The 20200-nt window shown below is 42.0% G+C and overlaps 1 protein-coding gene across 8 annotated transcripts in view; it reads left to right on the top strand.

The window, feature by feature from the left end:
- The window catches only part of ELMO1 (engulfment and cell motility 1), a 476666-nt gene extending 456785 nt beyond the window's left edge, over window positions 1-19881 (top strand). For all 8 annotated transcript variants that reach the window (XM_074341005.1, XM_019726329.2, XM_019726327.2 and 5 more), the window contains 3 exons: window positions 2828-2910; window positions 12648-12725; window positions 18468-19881. In XM_074341005.1, coding sequence (XP_074197106.1) covers window positions 2828-2910; window positions 12648-12725; window positions 18468-18668 — 362 coding nt within the window. In that variant the 3' untranslated portion in view covers window positions 18669-19881. The remainder of the gene's footprint in view (window positions 1-2827; window positions 2911-12647; window positions 12726-18467) is intronic.
- The last annotated feature ends 319 nt before the right edge of the window (window positions 19882-20200 follow it).

Here is a 20200-nt window from a genome sequence, read left to right as displayed (position 1 = left end):
ATAGAATGGAAGAAAGAGCAATCATCCCAGCTCTGTCCCCCAGTAGCTGTGTGACATTGCATAATTTATTCCAATCTATTAAATGGGAGTGTTGAATTAGATGGTCTCAATCCAGCTCAAACTGAAAAAAAAAGTATAGAAAGAAATGAGGCCACTCGCCAAGGATTTAGAGTTGAGGGTAGGGCGCCAGTAGTGACTGTCCTGTTCCCATATCTCTGGGCCCCACTTGTTTATGCTGGCCCCACACAGAAAGACCTAATGGAAACACTAGCCTGGCTTTGAAGTAATCAAGAGCCCTTTGCTGCCTCCTTAGAGTACAGATTCAAGAGATGTGAGCCTGAGTCTGCTGGGAACAGACAGGATGGCATTCTGGCCCTTCCGATGCCTAATCTTGCAGTGCACCTAGAGGCAAACTATAAAAAGAACAACCTTTAAAAGCCACACTATATTTTTAGAATTTTGTGTTTTCCTTTTTGCTATAATCCTGTGAGTAGTATAGTAGCTTGTCTCCTTGACAGGGGACAATGCATATAAAAAAAGAAAAAAACATAAAATCTGTGCTGTTGTAAACACGGTGGAATAGTGCCTTTCCTCCCCTGAAGCCTTCTCATTAGAGATTCTGGCGGCTACAGCACAATAGACTCGTGTTACTCATGTCCCGTTCCTTATGATGAGTTTTCAAAGCAAAAGCGGGGGGAGGGGTAACTTACTCTTTACAGATTGTAGACACTCTCTAGTTCATTGACTATGTTATATGAACAAAAGACTTCCTACTTCTGAGGTACTTGTGACTCAAATTCCATCTGAAGCGTGAGAAGGTTTTTTGAATTTGCATATTAATCCCATCAATTTTACTCCAATGGTGGATTTTCCATTGAAAAGTAAACCCAACTTCCCAGATACCCCCATCGTGAGGTTGTGATTAGGCTGTCAGCTTGGCCACTGAGAGGAACGGGGCTGATCATGGTTATGAAAACAGATGTGAGAACTGAAGTCAGTGGTTGCAGTCAAAGGTAGGTTCAGGAATCACATGGACCATGTACAGGAAAATGCCAAGTCAAAGGAGCGAGGCAGAGACAGGAAAGGAGTTCACGGTAAAGGGCTATGCCACTGAGGACAGGCTGCATTGCTACATTATGCTCCTGGAACGAAGAACCTCCAAATCTCAGTGGCTTTTGACAAGAGTTTATTTCTTGCTCCTTACATTACATAACTGACATAGGCTATCAAAGGACTGTTCCACACGGTCACTCAGGCACGCAGGCCAGTGGCTGCTTTGCCATCCCATAGCTATGCCCTCTGGATGGAACATGTGGCCTATTCATTTTCTGCATCTGGAGAAGAGAGGCTGGTGGGCGTGGACTTTTCACTGCCTTAACCAATTAAAGAAACTTGCCATTTCCTCTCATGTTTCGTTGGCCAGAACTAATCATATGGCTTAGTAACTGCAAAGGCTGCTGGGAAGTGTAGTCTTCCATATGCCCAGAAAGAGAGGAATGCCAGATATTAGTGAGTATAAGTAATGTTTACCAAAGGGATCTAGAATCAAAACTGAAAAAGAAAAGAGCAGACATGGTGGGACAGATAGCCAGGGAGTTTGTGCAGATTTCTGGAGTAGTTCACCACTGTCCTACTCTTCTTAGGGTTAGAGAGAGCTGTGGGGGTGTCAACAGATGTGGACAAAGTCCTTAGCAATTTTAGGGTACCTGGAAAATGTTAGCTTTTAAGGGACCTTTCTGTTGTATAGTTTTAATATTCTATATATTTTACAATTTTATCTCCATCTAAATATTACCTCCACAACCCAATTCCCCCAGTAAAAGTTTTTGAACTTTAATTATGAAATCTCATCCTCTTCATCACTAAAGGAGTGATTATTAAGGAATTATTGATTAATTATTAAAGAATTGATTACATAAAGCTCCTGCCTGCAGATCCTAAGTGAGACAGTCTCTTCCGGGACAAAAGATTAGGAATTGGAGAGACACAGGTGACTTTGCATTTTTTTGTTAAGTTTCCAAACCATCTTACTGCTTTCTCTCTCTCAGATGATCTTAATAAAAAGTTTTAAATGCACAAACCTTTCCATGTCTTTTATCTCCCTCCACATCCTGAGTAAGATGTTAAATGATACCATTTTATCTGCAAGATAAATACCAGCTACCATTTCTCTATCAGAAAAGAATGTTCCCTTTATTTGCATTTAATTTCGTTGTCTCTAAAATAGGGATAATAAAACCTGTCTCACAAAATTGTTGTGGGAATTGATGAGATGGTAGTAAGCGAGAATGACAGTGAGAGTTCAGGACTATTTAGATTCAAATACATTTTCTGTGATAGGGCTGCTTTCCCTCATTATCCAAAACTCAGAAACTAAATAGATGTAGATACTTTAGTAAGGGATACTGATATATGCAGAGCACTTGGCATTATTCCTGGCACACGTCTTCCATAAAACCAGTGTTAGTACAAATATTACTGTTATTACTACTGCTGCTTCTGATACCATCACTTTCACACAGCTATGATGGGAGATTTTTCTTTTTTGTTTTTTTTAATTTGTTTTAGTGAACCAAATGCTGCTTATAAACATAGGTGTTTCTCCCCAAGGATGCTTTCTGCTAGAATATAAGAATATATTGTCTTTTCTAGTCCTCAGGCATTGCTTGACTTCCCTTCCTCTTTTTACCTCTTTGCTTGTCTCTTTTTGCCATAGTTTCTGGGAATGGCAACTGTGCTAGCAGACCTGACGCTTAATCCTGCTTCTGTATTGACATCTAAGCTTTCACAAGGTGTAGTTACTTTCATTTTCTTTTCTGAATTGCAGTGCCAGTGGCAGATATCAAAGCTGTGGTGACGGGAAAGGACTGCCCTCATATGAAAGAGAAAGGTGCCCTTAAACAAAACAAGGTATGATTTCCAAATTATTGCAAATAGTTCTGTCTGCACAATGCAGTCAGTGGTGAGCCCAGCCCTTCTTTAGTGGCAATGCTGTGTGTGTGTGTGTGTGTGTGTGTGTGTGTGTGTGTGTGTGTGTGTGTGTGTTTATAAATGTCTTACTCATTCCTTTTACATCTCTTTCCTTTCCTGATTCCTTTTAAGTCTCTCAGCTTTATTTTTCTCCCACTGATCACTTGTCAAATCCCCACCATCTCTTCCATTCTCTTACTTCCTGTCTCTTTCCAACCCTAGGAGTTGCCCTGTCACTATTGGCACAGTGTTGTCTTGAGCTTTCTCTGCTCATCCCCATGCATTTTCTGTGAATGTGTTGTTTAGGAAGACAAAGGGGAGCGGATACAGCTAATGAGGCTGCTATGACAGCGAGATCTGAGCTTCCTGAGTTACATAAATATAACGCACGTCAAGTCCACGTGAATTCCTTCTTTATCAAGCCTGTCACAACACTGTCATATAACGTGCTTCATTTAGAAGCATAATGACATAAGGGCATGCCTAAGAGTCTGTGGGTCGTCTGTTACATAGTATTTCTACTTTCTCTGTGATGTGTGGGGAAATAGGAATTCTACAGTTCATCAGATTTCAGATCAGCGTCCTTAACTAGCAGCAAGTCACCAGCCTTCATGGTTTGCCTCCTGTGGGGCTGCCCTCCTTCAACACCCCCTGATATGCAGAGCACAAATGGGGAGCATGAGCTCTGCTCAACTCCAGCTAAGGTCCCCGTGGTTATGTAACACTGGGAGCTGAGCAGGAAATGATGTGTGGAAATTGGCAACAACAAGAGTCTATAACCAAGAGAAGTCCAAGAGGGGTGTAGTTAGGCAGCAAAGCAACCTGCCTAGGACTCACGTACGCTGAGTAGGGACACTGAGAATTATGTAAAACAGGTGTGGAGGGCCTTCCACTTTCAACCTTAACATGGAAAGAGTTTGGGAGTTGTCACTGCTATCCTGACAGTGAGAAGAATCTGAGTAAAGTGAAAATCAACAATTTCCTTGGACTAGCCAGAAAACTGAGGGCAAACTACCACCCTGAAATCTGGAGTCAGGTACATTCAGAGAATCCAGATCGGCTCACCTGGAACAGAATCCACTGATAAATTGCTCTAGGCTGAGTGTGGGCTAGTGTGAGAGTGAAAAACTCTTGGGGGTTTCAGTCTTGGGGGCATTCTTTCATGGGCTTTACTTCCAGTAATCTTCGCAGATTCTCACAGTGAAGATCTGAGAAAAATCCCCACCCCCATTGGCTCTGTCAGGGGAAAGGGACCAGAATCATAAAATATGCCAGAACCTTCTCATAACAAAGTCCTGTTCTCCAGATCTTTTTTTCCAGCTAGGGGAAGAGAATTTCTCCCAGTTTATCCCATTTTAGCCTTCCTGTCTCAACTGTGGGGTTGGGGGCAGGGGAAACATAATCAGTAGCAGTCAGACCCTCAGGGAAATTGATAGGAAACTCTGCATCCAGGGAAAAAGGGAGGGGACAAGGGAAAAAACTGTCCCACTGGAGAAACATTTGAGAAAGTGACAGCCACAAGATACGGGACCCAAAAAAGATGGAGATTTCATTGGAAAATTATAGAATGCTATCCCTCACCCATATCCTACAACCACACCAACAATATTCCAAAATAATAATGGTGAATTATAGCATAAAGATTTGTAAGATACAAACTGTCTCTGAGGAGGGGTACTTAGGGAAGCCCAAAGTCAGTAGAAGAGACAAAAATAGGGACTCTAGAGGAATTTGAAGCCTCTGGCACTTACAGCCACATCAAACATTAAACATATCCCTATTCCGTGTCAGATTAAAGTAATTACTCTGAAGGTCTATGTATCTTTTGATTACGTGGTACAACATGTCTGGATTTCAACAGAAAATTAAAGGAATGCCAAAAAGCAAGAAAAAACAGCCTGAAGAAACAAATCAACTCTCAGAACCAGACTCCAATATGACATATGACACAGATGTTGGCACTATTAGACAGAGAATTTAAAATAACTATAATTAAAAGTAGGCTTTAATGGGAAAAGTAGATAACATGAAAGGACATAGGGGTAATGTAAGCAGAGACATGGAAACTCAAGAAGTGAATCAAAAGAAGAGATTATAAGTAAAAAACACTGTAACCGACGTTAATGCTTTTCACTGGCTCATTGGTAGACTTGACGTGGCTGAGGAAAGGATTAATGAGCTTGAAGATGAGCCAATAGCAACTTCCTAAACTGAAATGCAAAGAGGGAAAAATATGAAAAGGAAAAAAAAAGAAACAATACATCAAAGAACTAAGGAACAATTGCAAAAGGTATGATATATTGTATTTGGAATACCAGAAAAAAGAGAACAGAGCAGAAAAAATATTGAAGCAGGCCAAGAAAGTTTCCATAATTAATGACAGCTATCAAACCGCAGATCCAGGAAGCTGAGAGGACACCTAGCAGGATAAATACCCCCCAGAAACCACACCTAGGCATAGCATATTTCACCTGCAGAAAACCAAAGACAAAGAGAAAATCTTGTAGGAAGCTAGAGGAGGCCAAAACACCTTACCTACAGAAGAACAAAGATGAAAATTAAAGTGGATTTCTCATCAGAAATTATGCAAGCAATAAGAAAGTATAGTGAAATATTTAGTGTTGAAAGAAAAAAAACCCACCAACCTAGAATTCTATATCTAGTGAAATTATCCCTTAAAAGTGAAGGAGAAATAAAGACTTTTTAAGATAAATAAAAAGTGAGGGAATTCATTGCCAGGAGATCTGCTCTTCCAGAAACGTTAAGAGAAGTTCTTCAGCAGAAAGAAAAATTTTATAGGTCAGAAACTTGGATCTACATAAAGAACAGAAGAGCATCAGAAAAGCAATAAATGAAGATAAAATTAAAGTATGTTTTTTATTAATCCATCTAAGAGATAACCCTTTGTTTAAAGCAATAAGAGTAGCAATGTGTTGGATGATTGTAGTATAGGGGAAACTTAAATAGAACGACAGCAAAGTCACAAGGGACAAGTGGTAGTATTTGAGATACTCAGAACAGGGAAGGCAAAAAAAAGAAAAAGAAAAAAAAGAAAGAACAAATGCAACAAATAGAAAGAGTTGCAAACATGACAGATATTATTCAAATTATGTCAATAATCATTTTAAATTTCAGTTGCTTAAATATATCAATTAAAAGGCAGAGATCAATGGAGTCCATAAGAAAAAAGACCCAACTATATGTTTTCAACAAGAACCCCCTTTAAATATAAAGACTAAGGTAGGTTAAAGTAATGGGGTGGACAAAGGTATCAAAATATATGCGGGAAAACTGATAAAACTGAAAGGAGAAATTCACAAACCATTATTATATTGGAGACTTCAACACCCCTCTGTCAGTAACTGACAGATCAAAGGGGCAGAAAATCAATAAAGATATTGATGACCATCAATCCACTTCATCTAATTAACATTAATTTAAAAAGTCTACCCAAAACATCAGAGTACACATTCTTGTTAAGCGCACAGGAAATGTTCACCAATATAGACCAATTCTGGGCCATAAAATACATCTTAATACATTTAAAAGAATAGAAATCATGCAAAGTATGTTCTCAGATTCACAGTGGAATTTAATTAAACCAGAAATCATTAGCAAAAAGATCGCTACAAAATCCTTTCAAATATTTAGAAATTTAAGAACTCACTTCTAAATAACCCATAGTTCAAAAAGAAGTCTCAAGAAAAATTACAAAATGTTTTAAACTGATGAGAATAAAAAATATAACTTATCAAAATGTATATAATGGGGCAAAAGCAGTGCTGAGAGGGAAATTTATAGCATCAAATGTATATATTAGAAAAGAAGAAAAATCTAAAATAAATAAAGTTTCTGCCTTAGGAAACTAGAAAAAGGGGAGCAATTTAAGCCTAATTCAGGCACACACAAAAAAAGGAAAAAAGAAATAATAAATATTAGAATACAAATCACTGAACATTTTAAAAAGGAAAACAGTAGACAAAATCAACAAAACCAAAACTTGTTTCTTGAAAAAGATTAGCAAAATTGATAAACTTCGAGCCTAACTAGCCAAGAACAAGTGAGAGAAGACACAAGTTACAATGTCTCAAAACAGGTGTGAAGATGATGGTCTCTTCTGAGAATCTGATACGTGTGGGTAAATTTGGCCTTTCTGTTCCAGACTCATTTCCCCTTACAGGCGATTGATAAAAGAAATTGTATAAACGACATTTTCCAACCTTTTTTTTGAATTGTCACAGCACTAACAGAAAATTGGATGGATAGATAGATGGTAGATAGATGATGGATGGACAGAGGATGGATGGATAATTTGGGCACACTGCTATAAACGCATAGATAAGGTTCACGAATGGAGGCTACTTCCGGGGATTCAGTGGCCCAGTTGTTCCCAGCTCTTCCAGGCTTCCTGAAGGCCTAAGAGAGGCAGTGTCTCTACCAGCCTGGCTCTTTCCTTTGCATACAAGTGAAAATTGTTTTGTCTTGTAATATTAATAGTGTTCATAGGCCCGGTTCACCAGGCAAAAAGTCATCAAAAGGCAGAAAGGAAACCCACAGTCCTAAGAATTTGCTTCCTCAACCCCACACCCCACACCCCCTCTCCCAATACTCCAGAGGCCTGCCCCTCCCTACCTCTGGGACTTCTGGGTAGGAAAGGGGAGGCCTGCAGCTTGAAAGGAGAGTTCACCAAAATGCGTCCTTAGGAGGTTTATCGGTGCACAGTAGTGGGCCTCCCCCAAGGTGCGTTGCTGGTTCTTCGGACAGTTTTTCCAGCTGGCGAGTGGGTTCTGACATTTTGTGCCACAGGACCCTAGGTTAGCTTAAACGCTGAGCAAGGCAAACTGAAGACATCCGTGTCCATAAGGGAGACACTTTGTTAATAGCAAAATATTGGTAACTGACCCTACTTCCTACTCACTGGACATTTGATATGCCAGGCACTGGCCAAGGCCCTGAAAAATCAAAAAAGGCAAAAGGGGGGAAAAAAAGGATCCTTTACCTTGAGGCAGAGGCGTTTGTTTAGGCATTCACTCACTCAGCAGTGGAACAAGTGAGATGTGACGAGCTCTGGGTACAGAGTGGTGAACAGCACAGCCCTGTTTTCCGGGAGCTTCGAGTCCAAGTGTTTAACAGACATCAGTGCGACTGACAAATTTCTGTGGAGACAAAAGTACTGGCTTCTTCACAGAAGGACGGGGAAGTTTTTCAGTGAGACTTGAAAGGAATTGTCATGGGTGAATGGAAATTCACCTGGAAGAATTTGATTTTGAAGGATTGAGGATTTTAAAACAACGTTGATTTGTTGCCGTGTTTTTGAAAGTGGGCGTTCCTGTTGTTTATCCCACTGAATTTGGAGCTTACGGTTCAAGAGTCAACATGTCATCTCCAGAGGGTAGATCTGACCAGCTCTCACTGATTCGGGTAGAAATATATTTGACGTTAGAGAAACTTCTGTTGCACCATGTCCCAGAATCCAGCTTTTATTTTCCTAGTGTGATTCCTGAACCTGAAATAAGAAGGAGATTATACTAGAAGATAGTGTCTTAGCATCAGCTTGAAAACCCTCGTCTGAACCAAAAAGCCTTTTATGCAGCTTTACTTCATTTATCTTTCATTCAGCAACTGGATTGAGTATCTTCTTTATGCTGGGCCTGTGCCAGGGGCTAGGAATCCACAGATAAAATACCACCTGGCCCCTGGCCCTGAGTCTGGTCGATACACGATTTACATATCAACATGCTATTGCAATCCAGTGATATCTGTGCCTCAGAAAACTTAACCACAGAGAGAGCCTGGGAGACTTGAGAAAAGCTCCTGGAGGAAATGATGCCTGAACTGGGTTTTGAAAAGGAGTCGGCCAGTTGGAGAAGCAAGGGGAAGACATTCTAGGAGGAGAAAAGAGTACGTGAAAAGGAGCAGTGGCCTTTCAGCACATGAAAGAGCATCCTCTGATTGAGAAACATTGAAATCACAGGATTTCAAACAGAATTGATGGGTACAGAGACAAGAAAGTGGGTTGGAGCACTGTGGGCGGATAATGCTAAGATAGATTGGGGCCAGAAAGTTATAGCTGGTGAAGAAGGTAATATACTCCATTAGTATTACCATAAGAATGAGTGAATTTTGCCTTCTAAAATAGAAACTCAAATCCATAGGTATGAGATGGCCAGCAATGCATGATAGCTGTGAAATCTACTACTATGTCTAAGGTCATACAGCACACACACAGAAGCCAAATTCTGGCCTGTCTTTAATCAAAATGCTGTGCCCTAAGATGACCTGCCTAGATGGGGGAGAACCAACATAGTTCAAGAGAATGCTGGCCAAAATGGCTGAGACAAGTCACCCCAAAACAATTGAGGAATGGTAGCCAACACTGTGTACTGAAAATATGTTGTATAAAACTCTACTCTTGTATTTATTCAGTTCATAATTTGGCCTCTAGAAGATGGCAGTTCCCAAACCAAGGCGTCATTCATGCCCAGCATTTCTCTAAGCGTCCCCTGACCCAACGTGCCTTGTCACTGGTCCCAGGGCCACGGGGTAGAGGATGGGGTCAGAGGCACAGAGCAAGGGGGTATTATCAATTCCTCCTGCCCCCTCTCTCCCCAATCTCACCCATCCTGGGCCTTCCGCCACATGGTGAGGCGGGAGAGGTGAATTAGTGGAACAGCGGGTGGAGACAAGCTGCTCCTGGACATAATTTTCCACTGAATTAAATCCAGAGGGAATAGAAGCCCATAGGTAGTGAGTACCAAAGCCCCAGAGCGTCAGCAGGCTGAGTGAGCGTTGTGTGTGACAGGAAAGCCCCTGACGAGGACACTGCCCCAGCTCCATGCCTCTTACTCCCCCGGCTCCTGGCACCTGTCTCTGTCACACACAGGTTGGACAGGTGGCAGCTTCTGGAGTGTTAGCCCGAAAGGTACCATTGCTCCCAGCTCTGCAGCCTCCCAGCTCCAGGTGCTGAAGAGCTGACCTCCACTGACGACTCAATGACAAGCCAGCAACGTCAATAAAGCTCATTATAAGTGGCAGCAGCCTTTAGTGCGGCCTTGTGGGTCAGAGAATGAATTTCTCCCACCCCTCCCAGGCAGCTTTGGTGGAATTAAAGCAGGGATTGACATTCTCATGAATTTCCCATTTCCTGCCCATGTTTATCAGGGATCTAGAGCAGGACAGCTCCCCCCATTTCAAGTCTTCACTGGTATATGCCGTACTAGAAGGACAAAGCCCAAAATTTGCAGGACTCTCCCTTTCCGTGCCATGCAGGCAGAAGAGAAAATGTCACAAGGACAATCACGCTGACACTCTGCTCTCAAGTGACTTCAGCACCTAGTCAAGTGAGTCTGGGCTGTGGTGGTATTCACACAGCTGTCATAGCAAGGGGATGATGAGGGATGTGACGGCCCCTGAGCAAAGCAGCGGCTGTGATCCAGGGTCAGCTCAGCTCGGAATGCCTTCTGTGAATTTGACCTTTTCCTACTGACCTCCAAGTGTCGCCTAGTGCTGCTGTGATACATTCACTGGTTGTCCAAAAGCAAAGCCCCGTCCTTTCCTTTCTCTCCAGTCTATCAAGTATGAGTCAGTGTTTTCCTAATGAATGGCAGAAGAGTAATAAAGAAATCATCAATTATATAAATGTTCCTAATCTATAAACAATTTTTATGAATATGCGAGATAAGAGCTTAACATTTTATTGAAAAAATTAAGTTTTTTGAAAGAAGAAAATCATTACCTATGATCCCAGGACCTTAACATTTCACATCCAACCTCCATCCACAAATAGACATGGTTCATAATTGTGATCAAATGTAAATCACGTTCATTTCTTTTGCTTTTTTTTTCACTTAAGATCAGATCTTCACAATTATCATATTGAATAGCTGGCTGAATATGTTTTCTTGTTTGCTAATTTGTGATTTGTTTAATGGTTTATCCAAAGAAGGGAGGACATTTATTTAGTTTCACACATTATGTTCTTACAGATAATAATGTACATAGCTTTTGTTTACCTTTGAATTGTTTTAGGAATAATTCCAGGAATGGGATCCCTTGTTCTTGTTACAGACTGCTTTACTGATTTCTTTTTTTTAAAGGATGGCACCCATTTACAGTACCACTCGTGGGGCCCATGACCCTTTTTGTTATAAACTAAAAGACCTGAGAGAGACGACAAACTGAATGGAAAAATTGTTTTTGTTGGTTTGCTTCGGTGAACTTCCTTTTAATAGTATTAGTCTTTACTGGGCATGCCTGAATGGAGGCCTATGGAAGAAAACATGAAAAATGAAGAGAGGGGTAGTTTTGCAGAATAATAGCTTTCCTTCCATGACTTGGTCTTCTTAGCTTCACTTGTTTCTATTTCTGGCAGGGTGAGGAGGCCATCAGAGTATGAGATACTGGTAGGTCTGGTTTCAAAACAAGGGCTGCTCCCTTGTCTTGAGAGGACAGCTGGAGGGGAGCCAGACACAGACAAAGTCCAGGAGAGCCACAAATAGCCTGATGGCTGACTGGGTCAGGAGAGGCGTCTAGCTAACCCTGGGCCTTTGGAGTTCACTTTGGAAGAATTTTTTAATCCACCTGAAATTCTGAAATCTGGAGGGGTTGACCTCATGTTTCTGCCTTCCATCTTCTCTCCGGGGCATTCTTGCTGTGAGTTACTAGCCAAAGGCAAATCCTCTGACAGACATTAAAGTAGAGAATGATACAGAGAGGCCTGCCCCTCCCCCCCCAACTCCCCCCACCCAAGAAGGCATGCCTCCTGGGCATTTACTGAGAGTGCGCCTCCCAGATCCCAGCCGGTGGGGAGGGGCTGTCCTCAGAGGTGTCTAATGAAGACACAAAGAGGGAAGGTAGGCTAGCACGTGTGTGATACACAGGACCACGCAGAGCACCACAATGGATACACGTGACCCTTCCCCTCCACATTGGGAGGCATCAGCGTGTTGAGACGTGCAGTGACTCTTGCCTTCTGGACAATATCCTGTGGACTGCTCAGACCTGTAGAATCATCATTGTGCATAATATTTACAGTGCAGACAATTTGAGAAGTGCATTTTAACATACATACTAAACATGACACTGAAGGTCTTGGCCAAGGTCATTCAGCTACAATGAAACAATAGTGTCACTTAGTCCTTGGTCCCTTGTGTGTCACTTAGTCCTTGGTCCCTTGTGTCTGGCTCAGAGTCTGCACTCAATAGATATTTACCAATGAATGAACCCCGGTATTCTGACATTGGGCCCACACTTTTCCTTTATACCCTGTGGCCGCTAGAGGATAAAACCTAGGGTTTGTGTAGCCTTTGCTCTACAGTAGTTCAAAGATCAAAGGACAGACATGGTACCTAAAGATAATGAATTCACCCAAAAGCCTCATGGCCTTCCATGTTTTAGGAAATTCATACCGCTGTGGACATCTGTCTGGGTGGGGTGATCAAACATAGAGCAGCCCTTCACACTGCTGATTTAGAAACAGTTTACTGCTTTTCATGGTCTCCATGGAAGGGGCATGCTGAAGAAGAGAAAGTTGGGGTGGTGTGGCCTTGGACAACTCATTTAACCGCTGCTCCTCTGGACACTGTAAGCCCTCCGCCATGTTCAATCTGCAGCCATTTGTAACTGCAAAGCAAATGTGCCAATTCCCTTAATGCGATGTTTCCTCTAATCTCTTGTAGGAGGTGCTTGAACTTGCTTTCTCCATCCTGTATGACTCAAACTGCCAACTCAACTTCATCGCTCCCGACAAGCATGAGGTAAGGGTCTCGTGGGGTTAATATGTGAGGGAATGTCACATTTTCTCTAGAAAAACAAGCAGGAGAAAGAAAAAAACTGGAAAGAAAGAAATTTCACTTAAAAAAAGAAACGCCTGCCTGAGAAAAATCATGAACAAAGGAACATCTTGTTGACTTGGACTAGAATAGAAACCTCTTGAAAAACTTCCAGTTATAACGCATTCAACTTCTTACTAGCTCAATTAATAGTATGGGGTGAAGAAAAAGAATGTGCAGATGCTTTGTACTCAGCAAGGACATAATTGTTGACCCAGAGGAAGAAACCACTCTGGTTACGACTTTTTTTTCATTGAATGTTTAGTTTTTGGTCAGGATTTTTCCCAAGATAAACTTGTCTCTATTCTTTACAGCATTTCATAAAGTAGGTTTTTCTACCATGTTTCTTTATTTCAAGAGGTTTAGGGCTGTCTCTGCTGTTGCATTTTATTTTTGAGATACTTTTATTCCTTTTTTGATGTCTTACTATGTGTGTAATTTGTTTCCCTCTTTGAAGCATGCTGTCAGCTATATTTAAAATATTTAGCATAAATCTAGGAAAATGCATTTATAAGATGAAGGAACAGCTATGACTGATTTAACTTTTTCTCTTATAAACTAGAATCCAGCATCATGCTTGAAACTCTTATTTTTAGATGATACCATTCAAATTCTTATTTTGCGTGTGGTTGCATAAACAGCTCTTAGAAAGGAAAGGAACATTTTAATAGACTCTGACTTTTGTTCCCCATTTCCCCTAGGAGACTTAGCTCATTTAGAAGTTATTCAGTATCTGGTTTTCACTGGTTTGAAGCTGTTGAATAAAATTGCACATCCCAAAGAAAGGAAAGATTAGATGCAAATCTTACATTTAGAATGGTGCTTAAATATAATTCTGTGTTACTTGACATTTAGCTTGTAGAAGAGTATGACTTTGTCTTCATCTTTCTGAAAATAGATTCTGTGTCCTACTGTTTCTCTTTTTAAATAAAATTATGGCTGCACACAGGATACCATTTAAAGATGTATACAGCACTATAGAAAACTACCAAAAGTAGTAGAACTGTGGATATTTAAATCTATGTGAGGCTCTTTTTCCCAGCACACACTGATTCCAGATAACGATAAATGTCCTGGAGGCCAGATCTGTGTTTACATCTGCCACTTCTGATATAGTGGGGAGAAAAATGCTTTATGCTTGTGAGCTCTTTTAATACCTTCAGACCACTTTCACATCTATTACCTCATATTATTGGCATTATCTCTCTGTAAAAATACAGTTTTATTACAAATATCCATATTTGTCAAATAAGGAGAGAGAAGCGTCCCAAAATGGAATACCTCAACAATAGTAGTAGTTTTAACTATTCAATGCTTTATGTACTTCATCTCACTTAATTCTCATATCACTCAAAAAGAAACAAACTAATCCCCATTTTATGAAGAAGGTAAACAAGGCACAGAAAGGTTAAGAAACTTGTCCAAGGTCAAACAAGTAGTAAGAGCTGGGATTTGAACCATGGCGGTCTTGCTCCAGAAGCCCTTCTCTACAGCTCGGGCACTGTGTAGCTAGGAAGAGAGAAAGAAGGCGGGACCTGAACTCACAACTTCCTGCCAACAGCTTCCTGCCAGTGCCCACCACCCAGCTTCGACAGTTAGCAACTCTTGGCCAGTCTGCTTTCATCTATACCCACACCCACACCCAGCTGCCACCCCCCAGATTATTGTCGAAGCACATCCAGATGTCATATCATTTTCTTTGTAAATACTTCTGTGTGTATCTCTAGATAATAAAGAGTCCGTTTTGAAACGCAACTACAATACCATTACCCTACCTAATTTTATAATGTTTTAACACCACCATATACAGTCAGTTTTCAGATTTCTCCAGTTACCTCATTTGCGTGTTTTTCTTTTGTGCTCTGTTCACATCAGAATCCAAATACGATTCATACATAGCAATTGATTAACAACTTTCTTAAGTTTGCTTGAATCTATAGGATCTCTCTCTCTCTCTCTCTCTCTCTCTCTCTCTCTCTCTCTCCCCAACCCTGCATCTCTCCCCCCCCCAGCTCCCTAGCTCCCTTCTTCCCTCTCTCTCTCCCATCCCCCCACACCCCACCACTCACCTCTGTTTCTTGTGAGCATTTGCATGTGCTTTTTTCCTTGCAATTTACTTATTGAAAAAATCGGGTCATTTGTCTTGTAATATTGCCAATAGTCTACATTTTGCTTATTATATTCTGTATATTAGTTTACTGTGGCTGCTGTAACAAATTATCACAAACTTAGTGGCTTAAAACAATGTATGTTTATTATCTTACAATTCTGGAGGTCAGAAGTCTGATGTAGGTCTTTCTTGGCTAAAATCAGGGTATCAGCAGAATTCCTTCCTGGAGGCTCTGGGGAAAATCATTTTCTCTCCATTTTCACTCCTGGCCTCTCGCATTCCTTCACTCATGGCCTCCATCCATGTATAGCAATGTTGGACTGAATTCTCACATCTCAGCATTCTGACCTCCTTTTCCATTGTCAAATCTCCCTCTGCCTCTCACTCCTATTCTGTTTCCCTCTGCCATATTTAAGGCCCCTTGTGATTACATTGGGACCACGTGAACAATCCCAGAAAATCTCCCAATTTTAAGCTGAGCTAACAGCCTTCATTCCCTTTGCCATGTAACCTAACATATCCACAGGTTCCAGGGATTAGGACATGATGGTCTTTGAAAGGAGAGTATTATTCTGCCTACTATACCCTATGCTGTCATTTTACATGTTTTCCTGTCTTCTGCATTTCCTCTTGAGTGGTACCGTGTTTCCCCGAAAATGAGACCTAGCTGGACAATCAGCTCTAATGCGTCTTTTGAAGCAAAAATTAATATAAGACCCGATCTTATTTTACTATAAGACTCGGTGTAATGTGATATAATATAATGTAATGTAATAATATTATATGAAATACCAGGTCTTATATTAATTTTTGCTTCAAAAGACGCATTAGAGCTGATTGTCCGGCTAGGTCTCATTTTCGGGGGAAAGAGGTAGTCGGAGGACGAATCAAATTCAGGCTTCACTTTAAGTAGCACTGGTGTTGTGTCCCTCCGTGACGTCTGGCTGTCTCTATTTTGGGATGTCAGGAGCCATTGATGATGATTATTGCTGAGACCTTTGAATTCAGTAGAGGTTGCAAAAGGTTGGTATCCCAATTCTGTCACTTCTTCTTCATTTACAAGTGGGATAGTTACATAAAGAGAAACTGGCCTCATCAATCTTAGGTAACCCTCAGGTTATACACTTTATATATGATAGGCGGGATAAATACTTGACTTCCTTTACCTTCAAAATAATGAGCATCTTCCAAAGGAGACTGATGAGGTGTTTTTGGTGTTTAAGTATCATTGTGAAGTAATGAACATAAACATCTTTTTTAAATTTAAACACTTAAACATAGGTTGCAATTATTGTCATTATCCGTCTCCAGATTATCCTATCTAGAGAAAGTAGGAACACCTTTTGGTTGGGTTCTGAGTCCTACTGACATTGCCTGGTTGTCTTTGACAACCGTCATTCTGGCATGATACGCTATTCTAGACACCTCTTGCATGTTTCCTGCCTGTTCTTTCCTGTTCTTTATGGAGCCTTGGTTCCTTTTAGCAGGACGTGGTATTTAGCAACCAGAATCTGGGCACCAGGTGTGCTTATTACTACTTACTTGGTCATTATCTCTAGGCCAATTTGTGGACAGAACTAGGAGTTACGATTCTTTAAAAAGACAAAAATACATCAAAGTTCATACTGCTATTTCAACCCAGATTCAGTACTACAGACTTTGAATTTATTGGTCGATGTACTTTATTTAAATACAGTGCCCTGTGTCTGCTGCTTCTCAAAAGAAAAGCACTGCAGAAGTGTTCCTGTGGGTTAAATTAATCTGTACTAGGAAGCGAGGCAGGACTGGGAAGGCTGTGTACAAAGAGCAGTAATCCCCAGTACTTAGGGATTTACAGTGGATCAGGGCCAGACCCGGGAAGGGCCTCAGGGAGCATAGAAGTCAGTGGTACCCATATCTGGAGGGACATCACAATTAGCTGGAAGCTTTTCTAAATAAAGTTTACTCACCCTAGATCTGTGAGATAAGACTCCCCAGGGTAGGACCTAGATATTTATGTTTATTAAGGTTATTTATGAGGAAATGAGTGTTTACATGGGTTCCGAATCTATCTAAGGTAATTGTGAGGACACTAATATTTCCAGAAATCCCTGAGGACTGAACTAATGTTCAGATGGATTAATTATTTTGGCTGAGATCACACAGCCAAGACAGAACCAAAGCTCTGTCGTCCGGGGTTGCCTCACAATACACCCACAGAGCATGTTCTCAGATTAAAAAGTGGTGCCACCCATATGCATCATGGTAGATTTCCATCACATCACTATGACATATTGCTGTGACTTAAGATGTATATAGTACTTGCAGTCTTGTAGTTCTTTTATGTTGAGATCTGCTGTATATTCTGAAACACAGCCCAGGTATCAGTGCAACAGACAGGCTAACTAGGGTCTGGAATTGCAACTTGACCTAGTGATGGCAGGAGAGTGGGGAATCTAGAGCACGTGCTAGAAGGAAGAACAGTCAACAGGAAGAACACAGCAGTTCCTATCACAGAGGCCCCGTAACGGACTAGGACATCCTAACACACGAGCAAAGCACAACATCCAGAATGCAGACAGTCACCTGAGATGCTGACAGCAGAGGCTAGTTCTTTCACCAGGTCTCACAGCTCTAAAACCAGGTCATGGCAGGACTCTAGCCTCTGGAGGGGAAGTTGACAAGAGAAAGGCAGGTCCTCAGGTCAACAAGGCACAGCTCCTTTCCTCAAGCACTTCATAATCTACTGGAGAGGCAAAGGGCATGATTCATTTCATGAGAAGGGAAAAACCAAATTCTTAGTTGAGTACTGTGGAGGGCTTTCCAAAACAGGTGACGTCCCTAGGGACCATGACCCGAAGATCTGGAGGAAAGAAACCCTGGGAACTGGAGATCCAGGCACAAGAGGTTCCCAGACAGGCAGCCGACCCACCTCCCATTAAACTCACCCCATAATTTTAGCCATTTGTCCACCAGATATTGGGCAGCAGAAGACTATTTCGTAGCCCTTTTGCTGAGAAATGCAAAGATGGGACTACTCCCGGATCCAGGGTGGGATGGTGCTGTCATTGTGAGTTCTAGAATCAGATGAAACAGGCAGAGATTAGCTACTAGACTAGGAACCATGCCCGGAGTCAGGAAAGAAGCACGCTTGACCTGATGTCAAGTTCAAGACTGTTGGGATATATTCCAGCAATACCTTAAAATCCTAGAGTCCTGGTGGGGTGTCAGAAATATGTCACAGTCATGGAGAACTCAAATCCTACCTTACATAGGGAGGCATTCTTTGCATAGAAGACCGCTAGGCACCGGAGTCCGATTGCATAGGTTCAAATCCCACCCACTCCACTTACTTCCAAGTTATTTAACTTCTCTGTGCCTCAGTTCCCTCATCGTAAAACAAGGATCATAACAGCACTGTCGACGTTATAGAGAGCTTGTGAATATTATAAATGACGATGTAGGCAAAGCATTAGCCCAGAGCCTAGCATATGTTGAGTAATCAGTCAGTGTTAGCTATTGCTACTACTCTCATAATCGTCAGCAGTAGTCATCACTGTCACGTCCTTTCCCACCAGTACTGTATCTGGACAGACGGGCTGAATGCGCTGCTGGGGAAAGACATGTTGAGTGACCTGACGCGGAACGACTTGGACACCCTGCTCAGCATGGAAATCAAGCTTCGCCTCCTTGACCTGGAAAACATTCAGATCCCAGATGCGCCCCCGCCCATCCCCAAGGAGCCCAGCAACTACGACTTCGTTTATGACTGTAACTGAAGTTGGCCGGCCCAGAAGCAACCCCTCCAAAACTGGAAAATCTTAGCTAACAGGAGAGAAGAATGAAAACACGTCTATACCTTGGGATCCTCTGTGGTAAAGGGAAGCTGTGGGTCAGTGCTTCCTTGGGCTTTGCCTCTAGCCCGGCCTTTTCCTGCCCCTCCCTGGCATTTTGCTCACCACCCTGAGCTCGCCACTTCTCTTTCTAGATGCCGTTGCTTTAGGTCACTTCCCATTGCTGCACTCCACTTGTGGGAAAAAGAGCAAAACCCAACACCAATAAGAGAGCCAAAGGGCCCTTCCACCCTAACCCCCAGCAGGCACATCCTCTCTTCCTGGAATATAAATGCCAGCAGCATCGGACTGCCCCCAACCTGCCCACCAGACTGAGAGGAGCGTCCCAAGGCTTGTGTCTGGAAGAAACAGCCTAACTACTTGAGAGGACCAACCACCACCTCCTCACTCCCCTTCTCTCTAGAGTCAGCTCACGCCACCAGTTCTATGTGAACTGAAATCTGCTTTCACATCCTCTCCTTCCTCCATCACGGCCTTCACCTTACCCTGTTCCTTTCTGGTCCCAAGAGCAGCAGCAGCAGCAGTAGCCTCACCCGAGTTCTCGCCAGCATTGGGTGTCCCAGACACAGTCCACACGCCCCATGCTCACTGCCCATCTGCACTCTGACTGTGAACAGCCTTTCCTCACCAGCTAGTCTTGGGTTTCCTCTCCCGGCACCAGCTCAGCCCCGCCTTCTTCATTTCCACATGCCCTCCCAGCCCCTTAGCTGAAAGCACAAATGGTGAGATCAGTAGTCATGTTCCATCTCCAATATTCAAAACCTAAATGCCTCTACAATAGGCGGTCGCCATCTAAGGCTTTGGTGTTACCCTCTCCTGGGGAGGGGGGTTCTCTGCAACACGGGTCCACAAGATGCTCAAGGTGTGAGACACCCAAGTTTACATCATTGTAATTATTACAGGTATTGACAACTTGCAAGGGTTTGGGGTTGTTTTGTTTTGTTTTGCTTTGTTTTTGTACAAAAGAGTCTAACATTTTTGCCAAACAGATATATATTTAATGAAAAGAAGAGATACATAAATGTGTGTACTTTCCAGTTGTTGTTTTTTTTTTTTTTTTTAATTATTTCAATCCTAAACATCTCCCTGAGAATAACATCCCCTTAAACATGCTGTGGAATAAAATTAATTGTGAGCAGTTGGGGAGCTGGTGTTTTGATGTGGTGGCTTCTTACTATCTGGTCATCAGCATCGGCTGCGAGCTTGTTAGAAATGCAGCACCTTTGACCCTGCCAGACCCTCAGAATCGGGCGATTCGTGTACATACGTATTAACGTTAAGAAGCACCGGCCTAAGGGACTCCTGAGCATTGCTGGGTCACCATAGGCTCTAAGAAGGCCGTCTTAACTCATAGAGAAAATCAGGCCCACTGTGTAAAAATATGATCTATTCATCCTACCCTGTTACTTCCTGACCATGATGTTCTCATTTATGTGTTTCTTCCTCACCATTACATA

The sequence above is a fragment of the Rhinolophus sinicus genome, linkage group LG09 (assembly GCF_036562045.2).
Source record: "Rhinolophus sinicus isolate RSC01 linkage group LG09, ASM3656204v1, whole genome shotgun sequence".
Classification (NCBI taxonomy): domain Eukaryota; kingdom Metazoa; phylum Chordata; class Mammalia; order Chiroptera; family Rhinolophidae; genus Rhinolophus; species Rhinolophus sinicus.
The sequence above is the reverse complement of the archived record's forward strand: the minus strand, read 5'-3'. Positions and strand labels throughout refer to the sequence as shown.